This window comes from Lontra canadensis, unplaced genomic scaffold (genome assembly GCF_010015895.1).
Source record: "Lontra canadensis isolate GAN:19392208 unplaced genomic scaffold, GSC_riverotter_1.0 scaffold75, whole genome shotgun sequence".
NCBI lineage: Eukaryota > Metazoa > Chordata > Mammalia > Carnivora > Mustelidae > Lontra > Lontra canadensis.
Window position 1 is genome coordinate 2540143 of NW_022631069.1, and position 17091 is coordinate 2557233.

The 17091-nt window shown below is 39.1% G+C and overlaps 1 protein-coding gene across 3 annotated transcripts in view; it reads left to right on the forward strand.

Annotated features, from left to right (window-relative positions):
• The window catches only part of GDAP2 (ganglioside induced differentiation associated protein 2), a 71294-nt gene that overhangs the window by 30422 nt on the left and 23781 nt on the right, over nt 1-17091 (forward strand). For all 3 annotated transcript variants that reach the window (XM_032881325.1, XM_032881324.1, XM_032881326.1), the window contains one exon: nt 1641-1797. In XM_032881325.1, coding sequence (XP_032737216.1) covers nt 1641-1797 — 157 coding nt within the window. The remainder of the gene's footprint in view (nt 1-1640; nt 1798-17091) is intronic.

A 17091-nucleotide genomic window follows, 5' to 3' on the forward strand; every position in this document is an offset into this window, starting at 1 on the left:
GAAGCAATGGTAGAACATGGTAGGATGGGAACCCTTCTGAATCTGTGCTATATGATCTTCATGGGTACATAGTTAAGGTCATAACTCCCTTGTGTGGAGACAATGCCTCCCAAGCTTCAGTGCTAGAAATTGATCTGAAAATTCAGCAGCTTAGGAATTACTATGATATTCCTACTGTGAACACTTTTAAATGAGCATCAAGTTAAAATCTATAGAAGGCTGCTCATCTGCTTTTAACACAGGTCTGATAAAACACCACCAATAAGGGAAAAGTCCAATCTACCTTTGGGGAGCTATCTGTGGGTGTGACATTAAGTTTAAGACCAATACACAGCCTTAAATCAAATGGAGGAAATTGTAAATGGTGTACCATCAGGAAATGTCTGAGCCATGCTTTCCTGGAGGGCTACCCGCATACTTTAGGTTATGTCCAGAGTTATTTGGAAATTCTCATGATCATGACCACCCTGCAGAATATAGTTTTTCCTAAATGCATAAATGCATTTTGTATGACAAGGAGCAATAACTGCAAACCTGGTTTGAGAGCGTAATGCTTTGAAGCAGATTAGGCTAACTCATTAGCCAAAGGAGTTCCTTGTGTCCACCATGTTTAAAGAGGGCTTGATTGCCTCATAGATGTAAGCCCTAGTATTCATAAATGTTGTCAGAATATTCAGTCTGTTAAAATAGATGTAAAATCAGCTTTATTTGATTTGTTCATGGGTATTTTTTCATAAAAACAAACTCTTCTCAGCTGTTGGCCTGTCATAGTTGGAGGAGCAGTGAAGTAGCTGTGAGGAAGTCCCAGCTGGATGGCTCACCTGACTGGATTTCAAGTAGTGGCATTGCCTTGGGAAGCTCCCCAGGGACCAAGGCATTTTTTTCCTTTCTTTAAAAAAACAAAAACAAAGTTTTTTTATTTTAACAAAGCCAGTAAAGTGGGGAACACACTAAGAGACAGATGACCCATTCCCAAAGTACTGACTTCTAACCAAACATAAAATGATCATCTGAATAAATTAGAAAGTTGATCTATTAATTTGTAGTGAAAACTAGAACTCATATGAGCCAGATGATTATGTAGGCATGACAGGTATAGAAAACGAGGATGCTAAATTAGAGTGAAGATATATCTTAGTGAATGTGGATCGTACCCTACAGCCCTGGTCCAGTCATCTGACTTTGAGAATTACCTGACAAAAGGACTCCAGTTTTTGAATCAATTTATCATGTGCTCCCTTCTTTAGTAGGGATAAATGACCCCAAACATTTGTTCTTTGTATTTCTCTTCTGTTAGATGCAGTGCTGTAACCCTTCTTTAAACCTACATGCAGTGTAACTAATTCTGTCTTTTTGCATATCCTTACATTCTGCTCTTTCCTTCCTAAGGTTATACCCAGGTCATCTTGATTTGATTTCATGTATTCCTAAAACTTCGGTCACACAAGGACAGGAGGTTTCTTGCATTACTTCAGTTATTCAAATGCCTAAATCTGATTTCAGTTTGATTCTCAAAAAAATAGCCTCAACCCCAGTTTTTTTTATTATGTCACAGTCATCCCTGTTGCAGCATTCACAATCTGTAGCATTTACTGTCAGGTTTTGTCATAAGCTCTCTGTTGATAGTATTTTTGTTATAGACAACCAAGAAGAGGAAGCTGAAGGCTTGGGAGTTGACCTCTCTTTCATCGGCTCTCATGCTTTTGCTCGAATGGAAGGAGATATTGACAAGCAAAGACGACTGATCCTTCAGGGACAGTTATCAGAGGCAGCCCTGCAGAAGCAGCATCAAAGAAAGTAAGGCAAACCCCTTTGAACTGATAGACATGGAAGGACAGGAGAAATAAGCAAGGAGCCTACATCTGCTAAATGTTCTACATATAATGTGTTCTCATCTATTCTTCACGACAATCCGCTAAGGAAGATATCAACCCCATTTTGTATATGCAGAAATTCAAAGTTAATTTTATCAGTTGTCACACTTAATATGTGGTGAAGCCAGTGTTCAGATGCACATCTGATTTCAGACCTCCTGATCTTCTTGCTGTAATTTTTGTGCCTCTGGGTGAAGTTAGGTTCTTAAAGTAGAATAGGAAAAGGGAAAGCAGAGTTGTGAAGTTTTTATTACTATATTTGTAATTAAAACATAATTTACAGTTTTCTTCAATTTAAAAGCTCTTTATTTCTCCCCAATTTATCCCAAGGACCTTATAAAGCCATTCCATTTCTTTCAGGTTTTCTGTTTTTCTTTTTTAGTTTCAATTCAATTAATTAACATATAGTATAATATTAGCTTCAGAGATGGAGGTTAGTAATTCATCAGTTTTATATAACATCCAGTGCTCATTATATCCTGTGCCCCCCAATGTCCATCAGGCTGTTACCCCATCCCATGACGTCCCTCCCCTCTAGCAACCCTCAGTTTATTTCCTATGATTAAGGGTCTCTTATGGTTTGTCTCCCTCTCTGATTTCGTCTTGTTATATTTTTCCATCTCTTTCCCTATGCTCCTCTATTTTCGTTTCTTAAATTCCACCTTTGAGTGAAATCATGTGATAATTGTCTTTCTCTGATTGACTTATTTCACTTAGCATAATACATTCTAGTTCCCTTCCATGTCGCTGCAAGTGGCAAGATTTTTTTTTAAGATTTTATTTATTTAGTTATTTATTTGACAGAGAGCACAAACAGGGGGAGCAGGAGAGGGAAAAGCAGGCTCCCCACTGAGCAGGGAGCCCGATGTGGGGCTCGATCCCAGGACCCTGGGATCATGACCTGAGCTGAAGGCAGATGCTTAACTGACAGCCAGGTGCCCCAAGATTGATTGATTGATTGATTGATTGTTTTTTGGTTTTGTTTTTTTTTTTTTTTGGGCTAGCTGAGTAATATTCCATTGTGTATATATACCGCATCTTTATCCATTCATCTGTCAATGGACATCTGGGCTCCTTCCATAGTTTGGCTATTGTGGACATTGCTGCTATAAACATTGGGGTGCAGGTGCCTCTTTGGATCACTACATTCATATCTCTGGGATAAATACCTAGTAGTGCAGTTGCTGGGTCATAGGGTAGCTCTATTTTTCAACTTTTTGAGGAACCTCCATGCTGTTTTCCAGAGTGGCTGCACCGGCTTGCCTTCCCATAAACAGTGTAGGAGGGTTCCCCTTTCTCCTCATTCTCACCAACGTCTGTGCTTTCCTGGCTTGTTAATTTTAGCCATTCTGACTGGTGTGAGGTGGTATCTCATTGTGGTTTTTAATGCTGAATGAAGTTGACCATTTTTTCATGTGTCTGTTGGCCATTTGGATATGTTCTTTGGAGAAATGTCTGTTCATGTTTTCTGCCCATTTCTTGATTGGATTATTTGTTCTTTTGGTGTTGAGTTTGATAAGTTCTTTATAGATCTTGGATACTAGCCCTTTATCTGATAAGACATTTGCAAAAATCTTCTCCCATTTTGTAGATTATCTTTTATTTGTTGACTATTTTCTCTGCTGTGCAAAGCCTTTATTTTTGGGTTTTTTTTTTAACATTTTATTTATTTAATTTGAGAGAGAGACAGAGACAGAGATAGTAAGATAGTAAGAGAGCACAAGCAGGGAGGAGAGGGAGAAGCAGGCTCCTACTGAGCAAGGAGCCCAACGTGGGGCTCAATCCCAGGACCAGGATCGTGACCTGAGCCAAAGGCAGAAGCTTAACGACTGAGCCACCCATGCGCCCCTGCAGAACCTTTTTATCTTGATGAAATCCCAATAATTCATTTTTGCTTTTGTTTCCCTTGCCTTTGAAGATGTGTCTAGCAAGAAGTTGGTGCGGCAGGGTTCAGAAAGATTGTTGCCTGTGCTCTCCTCTAGGATTTTGATGGATTTCTGTCTCACATTTAGATCTTTCATCCATTTTGAGCGTATTTTTGTGTGTGGTATAAGAAAATGGTCCGGTTTCATTGTTCTGCATGTGGCTGTCCAATTTTCCCAACACCATTTTTTGAAGATACTCTTTTTTCCATTGGATATTCTTTCCTGCTTTGTTGAAGATTAGTTGACCACAGAGTTGAGGGTCAATTTCTGGGCTCTCTATTCTTTTCCACTGATCTAGGTGTCTGTTTTTGTGCCAGTACTATACTGTCTTGATGGTTACAGCTTTGAAATAGAGCTTGAAGTCTGTAATTGTGATGCTGCCAACTTTGGTTTCCTTTTTCAACATTCCTCTGGCTATTCAGGGTCTTTTCTGGTTCCATACAAATTTTAGGATTATTTGTTCCAGCTCTGTTGAAAAGTGTTGACGGTATTTTGATAGGGATTCTGTTGAATGTATAGATTGCTTTGCATAGCATAGACTTTTTTTTTTTTAAGATTTTATTTATGGGACGCCTGGGTGGCTCAGTTGGTTAAGCAGCTGCCTTCAGCTCAGGTCATGATCCCAGCGTCATGGAATCGAGTCCCACATTGGGCTCCTTGCTCAGCGGGGAGCCCACTTCTCCCTCTGCCTCTACCTGCCACTCTGTCTGCCTGTGCTCACTCTCTCTGACAAAAAAAAAAAAAGGATTTTATTTATTTATTTGACAGAGAGGGAGATCACAAGTAGGCAGAGGGGGGCCCGGGAAGCAGGCTCCCCACTGAGCAGAGAGCCCAATGCAGGGCATGATCCCAGGACCCTGAGATCATGACCTATGCCGAAGGCAGAGGCTTAACCCACTGAGCCACCCAGGTGCCCGTAGCATAGACATTTTAACAATATTTGTTCTTCAGTCCTTGAGCATGGAATGTTCCATTTCTTTGTGTCTTCCTCAATTTCTTTCATAAGTGTTCTATAGTTTTCAGAGTATAGATCCTTTCCCTCTTTGGTTAGGTATATTCCTAGGTATCTTATGGTGCTTTCTAAAGAAATTATGAGTAAGTCCTTTTTAAAGCATAAAGGAAAGCAGGTTATGTACTTCTGGGTAAGCTTTTCCAAAGATTAATAGTCCTTGGAAAGCTGGCTGCTTTTCAGAAACTTTTAAAGGAAAGAAAAATGATAAACCCTAAACAGTTCCTATAAGCATTATTTTATGAGGCTAGTTGAGAGGTTAACATAGGGTTGTTGTGAGCACCTGGTACTTAGGAAACTCTTGAGGTTGGTCACTGCTATTCTCCTTGGAACTCAGTAAATCATTGTCTGTTTTACCTTTTAGCTTTGGTACTTGCCATCCCTTTTGATTGGAACACCCTCATCCTTTAATTCCTGCCCATTCTCCAGGTTTCACCTTAAAAGTAATTTCTTCTGGAAATTTAACTCCCTGGAGATAAGCCAGGATAGACAGAAGAGAAATCTGGAACAGGTGCCTCCTCCTCTATTTCTTTTTCATGCCCTATACTTAACCAAAGCATGGCATTAGCATTTATCACAGTATATTGCAGTTATGGATGGTTGTTTTAAGTCTCTATCTATAAACTGGGAGTGGACTAGATGTTCTCTGGAGTTCCTCACAGAATTAGATAGAATTCTGTGTCTCTGTGAGTTTCTGGTCTTCATGTTATTTTGATTTTATTTTTAGACATGACAGCAAATTTGCCAGTAGGTGGCAGCAATGACTAGCTTTTGCAAAGGCAGTCCCCGTCAAATAATAGTTTTCGTGGTTTTTTAACTTGGCATAAGAATCATCTGGCAAACATTTTCCTTAAATACAATGGGGGGAGTCAAGATGGTGGAGAAATAGCAGGCTGAGACTACTTCAGGTAGTGGGAGATCAGCTAGATAGCTTATCTAAAGATTGCAAACACCTACAAATCCAACGGGAGATCAAAGAGAAGAAGAACAGCAATTCTACAAACAGAAAATCAACCACTTTCTGAAAGGTAGGACCAGCGGAGAAGTGAATCCAAAGCGACGGGAAGATAGACCCCGGGGGGAGGGGCCGGCTCCCGGAAAGCGGCGGAGCAACGGAGCACAAAATCAGGACTTTTAAAAGTCTGTTCCGCTGAGGGACATCGCTCCAGAGGCTTAACCGGGGTGAAGCCCACGCAGGGTCACCGTGGCCTCAGGTCCCGCAGGGTCACAGAAGGATCGGGGGTATCTGAGTGTCGCAGAGCTTACAGGTATTAGAACGGGGAAGCCGGCTACAGAGACAGAGCCGAGGAGTGAGCTCTAAGCTCGGGGTTACCTTGAACCTGTCGCAGGCTCGGTGAGCTCGGAGTGCGGCCAGAGGCAGGGTGACGGGAGTAATTGGGCGCTGTTCTCTGAGGGCGCACTGAGGAGTGGGGCCCCGGGCTCTCGGCTCCTCCGGGCCGGAGACTGGGAGGCCGCCATCTTCATTCCCGTCCTCCGGAACTCTACGGAAAGCGCTCAGGAAACAAAAGCTCCCGAAAGCAAACCCGAGCGGATTACTCAGCCCGGCCCCTGGTAAGGGCGGTGCAACTCCGCCTGGGGCAAAGACACTTGAGAATCACTACAACAGGCCCCTCCCCCAGAAGATCAATAAGAAACCCAGCCAGGACCGAGTTCACCTTCCAAGGAGTGCAGTTTCAATACCAAGGAGAGCAGCGGAATTCCAGAGGAGGAGAAAGCAAAGCACGGAACTCATGGCTTTCTCCCGATGATTCTTCAGCCTTGCAGTTAATTTAATTTTTTTTTCTTTATCAGTATTTTTTTCTCTTCTTCTGCTAAATTTTTTTAACTTTTACCCTTTTCTTTTTTAACGTTTTTTAACTAGCTTATCTAATATATATATATTTTTTCTTTTTATATTTTTTCTTTATTTGTTTTCTTCTTTTAATTGTTTCATTTTTCTTTCTTCTCTCTGAACCTCTTTTTATCCCCTTTCTCCCCCCTCACGATTTGGGATCTCTTCTGATTTGGTTAAAGCATATTTTCCTGGGGTTGTTGCCACCCTTTTAGTATTTTACTTGCTCCTTCATATACTCTTATCTGGACAAAATGACAAGGTGGAAAAATTCACCACAAAAAAAAGAACAAGAGGCAGTACCAAAGGCTAGGGACCTAATCAATACAGGCATTGGTAATATGTCAGATTTAGAGTTCAGAATGATGATTCTCAAGGTTCTAGCCGGGCTCGAAAAAGGCATGGAAGATATTAGAGAAACCCTCTCTGGAGAGATAAAAGCCCTTTCTGGAGAAATAAAAGAACTAAAATCTAGCCAAGTTGAAATAAAAAAAGCTATCAATGAGGTGCAATCAAAAATGGAGGCTCTCACTGCTAGGATAAATGAGGCAGAAGAAAGAATTAGCGATATAGAAGACCAAATGACAGACAATAAAGAAGCTGAGCAAAAGAGGGACAAACAGCTACTGGACCACGAGGGGAGAATTCGAGAGATAAGTGACACCATAAGACGAAACAACATTAGAATAATTGGGATTCCAGAAGAAGAAGAAAGAGGGGAGCAGAAGGTATATTGGAGAGAATTATTGGAGAGAATGTCCCCAATATGGCAAAGGGAACAAGCATCAAAATCCAGGAGGTTCAAAGAACCCGCCTCAACATCAATAAGAATAGGTCAACACCCCGTCACCTAATAGTAAAACTTACAAGTCTTAGTGACAAAGAGAAAATCCTGAAAGCAGCCCAGGAGAAGAAGTCTGTAACATACAATGGTAAAAATATTAGATTGGCAGCAGACTTATCCACAGAGACCTGGCAGGCCAGAAAGAGCTGGCATGATATATTCAGAGCACTAAACGAGAAAAACATGCAGCCAAGAATACTATATCCAGCTAGGCTATCATTGAAAATAGAAGGAGAGATTAAAAGCTTCCAGGACAAACAAAAACTGAAAGAATTTACAAACACCAAACCAGCTCTACAGGAAATATTGAAAGGGGTCCTCTAAGCAAAGAGAGACCCTAAAAGTAGTAGATCAGAAAGGAACAGAAACAATATACAATAACAGTCACCTTACAGGCAATACAATGGCACTAAATTCATATCTCTCAATAGTTACCCTGAATGTTAATGGGCTAAATGCCCCAATCAAAAGACACAGGGTATCAGAATGGATAAAAAAACAAAACCCATCTATATGTTGCCTACAAGAAACTCATTTTAAACCCGAAGACACCTCCAGATTTAAAGTGAGGGGTTGGACAACAATTTACCATGCTAATGGACATCAGAAGAAAGCAGGAGTGGCAATCCTTATATCAGATCAATTCGATTTTAAGCCAAAGACTATAATAAGAGATGAGGAAGGACACTATATCATACTCAAAGGATCTGTCCAACAAGAACATCTAACAATTGTAAATATCTATGCCCCTAACGTGGGAGCAGCCAACTATATAAACCAATTAATAACAAAGAAACACATCGACAATAATACAATAATAGTAGGGGACTTTAACACTCCCCTCACTGAAATGGACAGATCATCCAAGCAAAAGATCAACAAGGAAATAAAGGCCTTAAATGACACACTGGACCAGATGGACATCACAGATATATTCAGAACATTTCATCCCAAAGCAACAGAATACACATTCTTCTCTAGTGCACATGGAACATTCTCCAGAAGAGATCACATCCTCGGTCCTAAATCAGGTCTCAACCGGTATCAAAAGATTGGGGTCATTCCCTGCATATTTTCAGACCACAATGCTCTGAAGCTAGAACTCAATCACAAGAGGAAATTTGGAAAGAACCCAAATACATGGAGACTAAACAGCATCCTTCTAAAGAATGAATGGGTCAACCAGGAAGATAAAGAAGAACTGAAAAAATTCATGGAAACAAATGATAATGAAAACACAACGGTTCAAAATCTGTGGGACACAACAAAGGCAGTCCTGAGAGGAAAATATATAGCTGTACAAGCCTTTCTCAAGAAACAAGAAAGGTCTCAGGTACACAACCTAACCCTACACCTAAAGGAGCTGGAGAAAGAACAAGAAAGAAACCCTAAACCCAGCAGGAGAAGAGAAATCCTAAAGATCAGAGCAGAAATCAATGAAATAGAAACCAAAAAGTAGAACAAATCAACAAAACTAGAAGCTGGTTCTTTGAAAGAATTAATAAGATTGATAAACCCCTGGCCAGACTTATCAAAAAGAAAAGAGAAAGGACCCAAATAAATAAAATCATGAATGAAAGAGGAGAGATCACAACTAACACCAAAGAAATACAGACAATTATAAGAACATACTATGAGCAACTCTACGCCAACAAATTTGACAGTCTGGAAGAAATGGATGCATTCCTAGAGACATGTAAACTACCACAACTGAACCAGGAAGAAATAGAAAGCCTGAACAGACCCATAACCAGTAAGGAGATTGAAACAGTCATCAAAAATCTCCAAAGAAACAAAAGCCCAGGGCCAGACGGCTTCCCGGGGGAATTCTACCAAACGTTTAAGGAAGAACTAATTCCTATTCTCCTGAAACTGTTCCAAAAAATAGAAATGGAAGGAAAACTTCCAAACTCATTTTATGAGGCCAGCATCACCTTGATCCCAAAACCAGACAAGGATCCCATCAAAAAAGAGAACTACAGACCAATATCCTTGATGAACACAGATGCAAAAATTCTCACCAAAATACTAGCCAATAGGATTCAACAGTACATTAAAAGGATTATTCACCACGACCAAGTGGGATTTATTCCAGGGCTGCAAGGTTGGTTCAACATCCGCAAATCAATCAATGCGATACAACACATTAATCAAAGAAAGAACAAAAACCATATGATACTCTCAATAGATGCTGCAAAAGCATTTGACAAAGTACAGCATCCCTTCCTGATCAAAACTCTTCAAAGTGTAGGGATAGAGGGCACATACCTCAATATTATCAAAGCCATCTATGAAAAACCCACCACAAATATCATTCTCAGTGGAGAAAAACTGAAAGCTTTTCCGCTAAGGTCAGGAACACGGCAGGGATGTCCGTTATCACCACTGCTATTCAACATAGTACTGGAAGTCCTAGCCTCAGCAATCACACAACAAAAAGAAATTAAAGGCATCCAAATCGGCAAAGAAGAAGTCAAACCATCACTCTTCACAGATGATATGATACTATATGTGGAAAACCCAAAAGACTCCACTCCAAAACTGTTAGAACTTGTACAGGAATTCAGTAAAGTGTCAGGATATAAAATCATTGCACAGAAATCAGTTGCATTTCTCTACACCAACAAGACAGAAGAAAGAGAAATTAAGGAGTCCATCCCATTTACAATTGCACCCAAAACTATAAGATACCTAGGAATAAACCTAACCAAAGAGACTAAGAATCTATACACAGAAAACTATAAAGTACTCATGAAAGAAATTGAGGAAAACACAAAGAAATGGAAAAATGTTCCATGCTCCTGGATTGGAAGAATAATATTGTGATAATGTCTATGCTACCTAAAGCAATCTACACATTTAATGCAATTCCTATCAAAGTACCATCCATTTTTTTCAATGAAATGGAACAAATAATCCTAAAATTTATATGGAACCAGAAAAGACCTTGAATAGCCAAAGGAATATTGAAAAAGAAAGCCAAAGTTGGTTGCATCACAATTCCAGATTTCAAGCTCTATTACACAGCTGTCATCATCAAGACAGCATGGTACTGGCACAAAAACAGACACATAGATCAATGGAACAGAATAGAGAGCCCAGAAATAGACCCGCAACTCTATGGTCAACTAATCTTTGACAAAGCAGGAAAGAATGTCCAATGGAAAAAAGACAGCCTCTTCAATAAATGGTATTGGGAAAATTGGACAGCCACATGCAGAAAAATGAAATTGGATCATTTCCTTACACCACACACGAAAATAGACTCAAAATGGATGAAGGACCTCAATGTGAGAAAGGAATCCATCAAAATCCTTGGGGAGAACACAGGCAGCAACCTCTTCGACTTCAGCCGCAGCAACGTCTTCCTAGGAACATCGCCAAAGGCAAGGGAAGCAAGGGCAAAAATGAACTATTGGGATTTTTCTTTTTAGAGATTTTTATTTATTTATTTGACAGAGCTCACAAGTAGGCAGAGAGGCAGGCAGAGAGAGAGGTGGAAGCAGGCTCCCTGCTGAGCAGAGAGCCCGATGCAGGACTCGATCCCAGGACCCTGAGATCATGACCTGAGCCAAAGGCAACGGCTTACCCCACTGAGCCACCCAGGCGCCCCTGAACTATTGGGATTTTATCAAGATCAAAAGCTTTTGCACAGCAAAGGAAACAGTTAACAAAACCAAAAGACAACTGACAGAATGGGAGAAGATATTTGCAAATGACATATCAGATAAAGGGCTAGTGTCCAAAATCTATAAAGAACTTAGCAAACTCAACACCCAAAGAACAAAGAATCCAATCAAGAAATGGGCAGAAGACATGAACAGACATTTCTGCAAAGACGACATCCAGATGGCCAACAGACCCATGAAAAAGTGCTCCATATCACTCGGCATCAGGGAAATACAAATCAAAACCACAATGAGATATCACCTCACACCAGTCAGAATGGCTAAAATTAACAAGTCCGGAAATGACAGATGCTGGCGAGGATGCGGAGAAAGGGGAACCCTCCTACACTGTTGGTGGGAATGCAAGCTGGTGCAAACACTCTGCAAAACAGCATGGAGGTTCCTCAAAATGTTGAAAATAGAACTAACTACCCTATGACCCAGCAATTGCACTGCTGGGTATTTACCCTAAAGATACAAACGTAGTGATCCGAAGGGGTATGTGCACCCGAATGTTTATAGCAGCAATGTCTACAATAGCCAAACTATGGAAAGAACCTAGATGCCCATCAACAGACGAATGGATAAAGAGGATGTGGTATATATACACAATGGAATACTATGCAGCCATCAAAAGAAATGAAATCTTGCCATTTTCAACGACTTGGATGGAACTAGAGGGTATCATGCTTAGCGAAATAAGTCAATCGGAGAAAGACAAGTATCATACGATCTCCCTGATATGAGGGAGAGGAGATGCAACATGGGGGGTTAAGGGGGTAGGAGAAGAGTAAATGAAACAGATGGGCTTGGGAGGGAGACAAACCATAAGTGACTCTTAATCTCACAAAACAAAGTGCGGGTTGATCGGGGGAGGGTGGTTTGGGGGGGTCGGGTTATGGACACTGGGGAGGGTATGTGCTATGGTGAGTGCTGTGAAGTGTGTAAACCTGGTGATTCACAGACCTATACCCCTGGGGATAAAAATATATGTTTATACAAAATAAAATTTTAAAAGAAAAATACAGTGAGGGGGCTCTCCCTCACATGACTGGGACTTTGGCATCCGTATATATTTTGAAACTTTTTCACATTGTGATTCTTGTACTGTTAGGTCTGGGTACCTTTTCCTAGTCAAATGCAGTGGTTCTCACACAATTTAGTCTTTGTTGTTGTTGAGGATGCCAGAGAGCTTTTGTTTACATGGTTTGTACTTACCAATATTTATCATATGAGAAATTGTTTATTAATTCATTTAAAAATAACCCATCGTGTTTTTTGAAAAATAACTCTTAAAAAATGAGTGAGAAGATATGGCACTCACTGTCTTACATTTTTGCCAGTGTTTAAATGTTTGGCTTAATAGAAGACAGCTGGATTCTCATATCAGCGTTCAAACTGTTGGAATAAGTTATCTTGGGTGAAGTATATAAAGAAAATCTAACCTCACTCAGATATATAATTTGAAAGGGGAGGACTACGTTAATAGCCTTTTCAAATAACTTGTGATCTTCTTTGATATGATAACATAACTCGATATGTGGTAGTTTCTTAAAGCTTAGTTATAATATGGAATCTCAAAGCATATCTGTGAATTTTTATGTTCTGTTATATTAAAATGTTTGTTCTATCCTGCTCTTTGAATGGGTTTTGTAATAGGAATTTACAGCATGAATTATAATATGATGCATTGTATTTTGGAAAATACTGATTCACTGAATTTTTCAGATCTCCTAGATACTGATACATTTCATTATATGATATCAAAAAATTACATTTGCTAATATTGCCACTGATCTCATCAGAAAAGTCTTTAAGTATTAGGAACTGTAAGCTTCTGGGGATGCATGCAAATTTTCCAAAAATATATGTATATTTTAAAGCTCAAGTTTTATCACTGGTAAGAAATACCGTTGGTTGTTTTTCTTGAAATGATAGGGTCACTTTATTCGTTTTGAGAAAATGTCTGCCAAGTACTCATGTTGAATAACCACAGTTTGTCTGCCAGTCATTATTTGAAGAAAAACAGTGTTCCATGAAAAAAAGCAATAGAGTTTAGCTTACAAGTCATACAGTGCCTTTCTTCAAGACAACCTCATACTTCAGTATGCAGAATTACTTTATGTGTTCTTCCCATTTTATGATACATTAATCTTAAAAAGATGTGTTCCAAGGGTTGATTTAATAAAATTAGTTTTTTACCTCCTCATCAAAGACATTTTTAAACTGGATTTTTTCTTTCTTTCTTTCTTTCTTTCTTTCTTTCTTTCTTTCCTTTCCTTTCCTTTTTTTTTTTTTTTCTGTGAGAATTTTGGCAGTGAAGAACATTGACTGCTAGTACTGAATCTGGTTCCTCCGCCCTGATTCATTCTAGAGCACTAGTAGTCTACTTAACAATGCTTTTGCACCACTGGTGCAAATGTCAACACAATGAAAAGGACACATGATGTTTCAGTGTCATTGTGAAACTGTCAAAACAGTTTTGACCTTGCAAACCCCCTGAAAAAGTGGACCACACTTGGAGAACCACTGGTCTGTGGTCTCTCACCAGTACCTTATAGTTGAAAGGAGTTTTGGTAATCATCTGATAACAGTTTTTCCAAAGTGGAGTATGCAGTCTGTAAGCATTAGAATCACCAGGGCTGCTTGCTAAAAATGTATATGCCCCACACCAAACTCCATGAATCAGAATCTCTGTGGAAGAGGCTCAGAAATCTTCTAAACTTTCTTAAGTGATTCTTTTGTGTTCCAAATACTGATCTAGTGTGTCTCCTTTACTTTACATGGGGTAAGTGATCCCCTAGAGTGGCTTGCCCAGAGTTCCAGTTCACTGAGAAAGAGCCTTCAAAGTGGCTATTGTGGCACATCTCCCTTCTCTACCACCTTCTTCAGCCCACTTAAACAAACTGGCTTCAACAAGTTGGCAAAGGACTAGAGATTTTTTGTGTTCATATTACAAAGAACTGCACTGTTACCACTTTTCTCCAATCAGCCAACCTCTTCTTCTCTCTTTTTCTCTCTTACACATTCACACACCCCTCATATCTTTCCCATTTCTCCATGAGAATTACAGATAATCTGGAAATTTTGAAGTTTGTTAGACTGGAGGCTTGTCATTGTCTCTTTCTCTCTTTAATGAGGACATTTGTTTTACTTAATAATGACTAGTTCAAGGCAGTATTTAAATAAATCTATTCATACCTTTTTGGAAAGGAGTCCTGAGCCAAGGAATAGGTTCTAGGAAGGAATATGAACACAGCATGGAAAGTACTGTCCTAGTAGAGGGCCTTGATCTTGAGATTCATATTTGTTATACAGTCAGTAGTTTCCATTCAGTTCAGGAAACATTGGATATTTACTCTGTACAAGATAATATTCTAGGTACTGAAATATACTGAGATAAATAAGGGAGTCCCTCTGTTTTAAAATTCACGAGTGAGCCACATGACCTTCAGATGTCGGGTGTGTTCTGAAGGGTGGTCAGAACAGTACATAGTTGCCGACTGACAGAAGAGCACAGCCTGTAGCTCCCAGAGCCTGAACTAAGAAATGGGCTAGGTGCCTCTGTCACACAGTTCTCTTGAGTAATAAGCTACGTCTGAATCAAAAGGTTTTCAGATTTCCCATGTAAGTGTCCAGTGCCTGTGATGATTAAAGATGAGGTGTCTCATAGCTATGCTGCAGAATACTTCAGAATAGTAGCAGCTCAAAAGTGTGGTCAAGGAACCAGGGACCCTTTTATAGGGAGCCTGTGAGACCACAACTAGTTTTATAATGCTACTTGGACATATTTGCCCTTTTGCTTCTCATTCCCACAGTGTTTGGTGGAGTTTTCCAGAGGCTACTTAGCATGTCACATTGCAGCAGATTAAATGCAGAAGCAGACGTGAGAATCCAGCAGAACTTAGAGCTTTGCAAAGACATTAAAGAAAGTTAACTCTTTTCCCTAAACACAATTTTTGTCATAGAAGTTATTTTTGTTCACATAAAAAAGCTTTTTATTGTTTTTAGATTTACAAATAATTATGTTTAAAATTTCTGTTTTTATTTCTAATATGGTGAATATTGGTAAGTATAACTGACATAAACATAAAAGGGCCCTGAGACCAAAAAGTTTGAGAACTGATGACTACTTGTTTCGGAGTTTATGTTATAACTGAGCTACGAGGCATCTGTTTGCATACTCTGCCATGTGCTGAATGTTTAAGATTGCAGGCTGTGGGATTTTTTTTAATTTATTAATTTTATTTTTTTCTAAATAAGGCTTTTTACATGTAATGAGTCTGGTTTCTGTTAATTGTGTTAATTGATCAGATTAAGCAAGTGAGAGAGATATATATATACATATACACATATATATGTATGTATATATACACACATACATTTTCTAAATCTGAGGAAATAGGTCTTCCATTAGCAACATCTTTTTGAAAGCTTTCAATTCTTCCTTCAGTAATAGAACTAAAGTTCCCATGGATTGGCTACATAGGGTTAGATCATTGCTTTCGTGGCATTGCCTTACCACATCATTCTCTCTGATTCACCTGAAAAAAATTAGCATGTTGTCTGGTTTTTTATTAATATTTCTAGGTTTTCTATCCAACTGTGACACTAATTTGGGTATATCATAAGGAAGAAGTTGGCTTACTACAAAAATTAGGAAGCAATATTCTTTTTCAAAGATAGAACTTTTAAAACTCTTAAAAAAATTATTTTACAGTAACTTTTTCATTAGTTTCCCTCGGTCAGCTTAAGACCAGTTGCCTACAACTCTTGAGTCATTTCCCACAATAGAAACTTTATCTCCTTCATTATTAGGTATTTATTGAGCCCTTATCAATGTGCCAGGTGTCATGCTGAAAACATACTAAAGTGACATGCAAAACAGAACAGCCCCAGCCCTCTGGAGCTTAGAATCTTGCAGAGGAGAGGAATGTTAAACTGATTATTATATGAATAACTTATTTAAGTTATAGGATGCAGTAAGTATACAACAAGGGTCCTAACTAAGTCAGGGTGGGGCAGTTGCCTAAGGCCGGGAAAAACTTTTGTTGACTCCAAAACCCAGGCTATTGGTTGTACACAAGTAGGTTAGTCATTAGTCTTTTAAGAGTTTTTAGGGTAAATTTTCTTCATCATTCAACCTGTGACTATGCATGTGGACAGTAATTGATTAACTGGAAGAGATTGCCTTTTACTAGCTTTATGAGGACAGCAACCAACCTTAGTTGATTGCAGCCTGTTGAGAAACTATGTTGTATTTCTACCTTCAGAGCTCTGTAGTGGCCACATTTGCTGCCATTTTGCCATAATTTGTGTGACTGTTTACCTATGATTATTAGTTTACCCAACAAGTAATAGAAATCTGTTTATTTGGAATAAGTTCTAAGAAAACAAGAAACTATTTTGAGTTGATGTTTTCCTTTTTTTAGCTTTTGATTGTTGGATTGGGATAAAAGCTTACATATCTTTAGAAATAAAATGCAGAAGCAACAGCAAAAAAATGAGGTGCAGTTTATAAGAGATATAATGGAAATTTTAAAATATTTTCTGACTAGATGAAGGAAATGAAGCATTTTTTCTCTACTGGCTGAGGAATTTTTTGCTTTTATTCCCTCCTCCCAAATACTTATTTAAAAGAAGAGAAAATTAACTAGATAATCAAATCAAGCTTACATGATCCTAGTGGGCATGGAGGAGACTTAATAAAGAAGAAACCAGATGAAGCTGACAGTGTTGAGTTGCTGCCCTGGACTTCATTTCAATCCTTAGAAACTGGAGCAGCACCAGTGTCTCAGCAATGATACTAAACCTTTTTTGAATCATAAAGCCATTAAAATTCTCATGTAAGCTATAAGCCTTCTCCCCATGAACATGCTTGCATAGATGTTGCTTTTGCCAACCAAAATCTATTCTAGT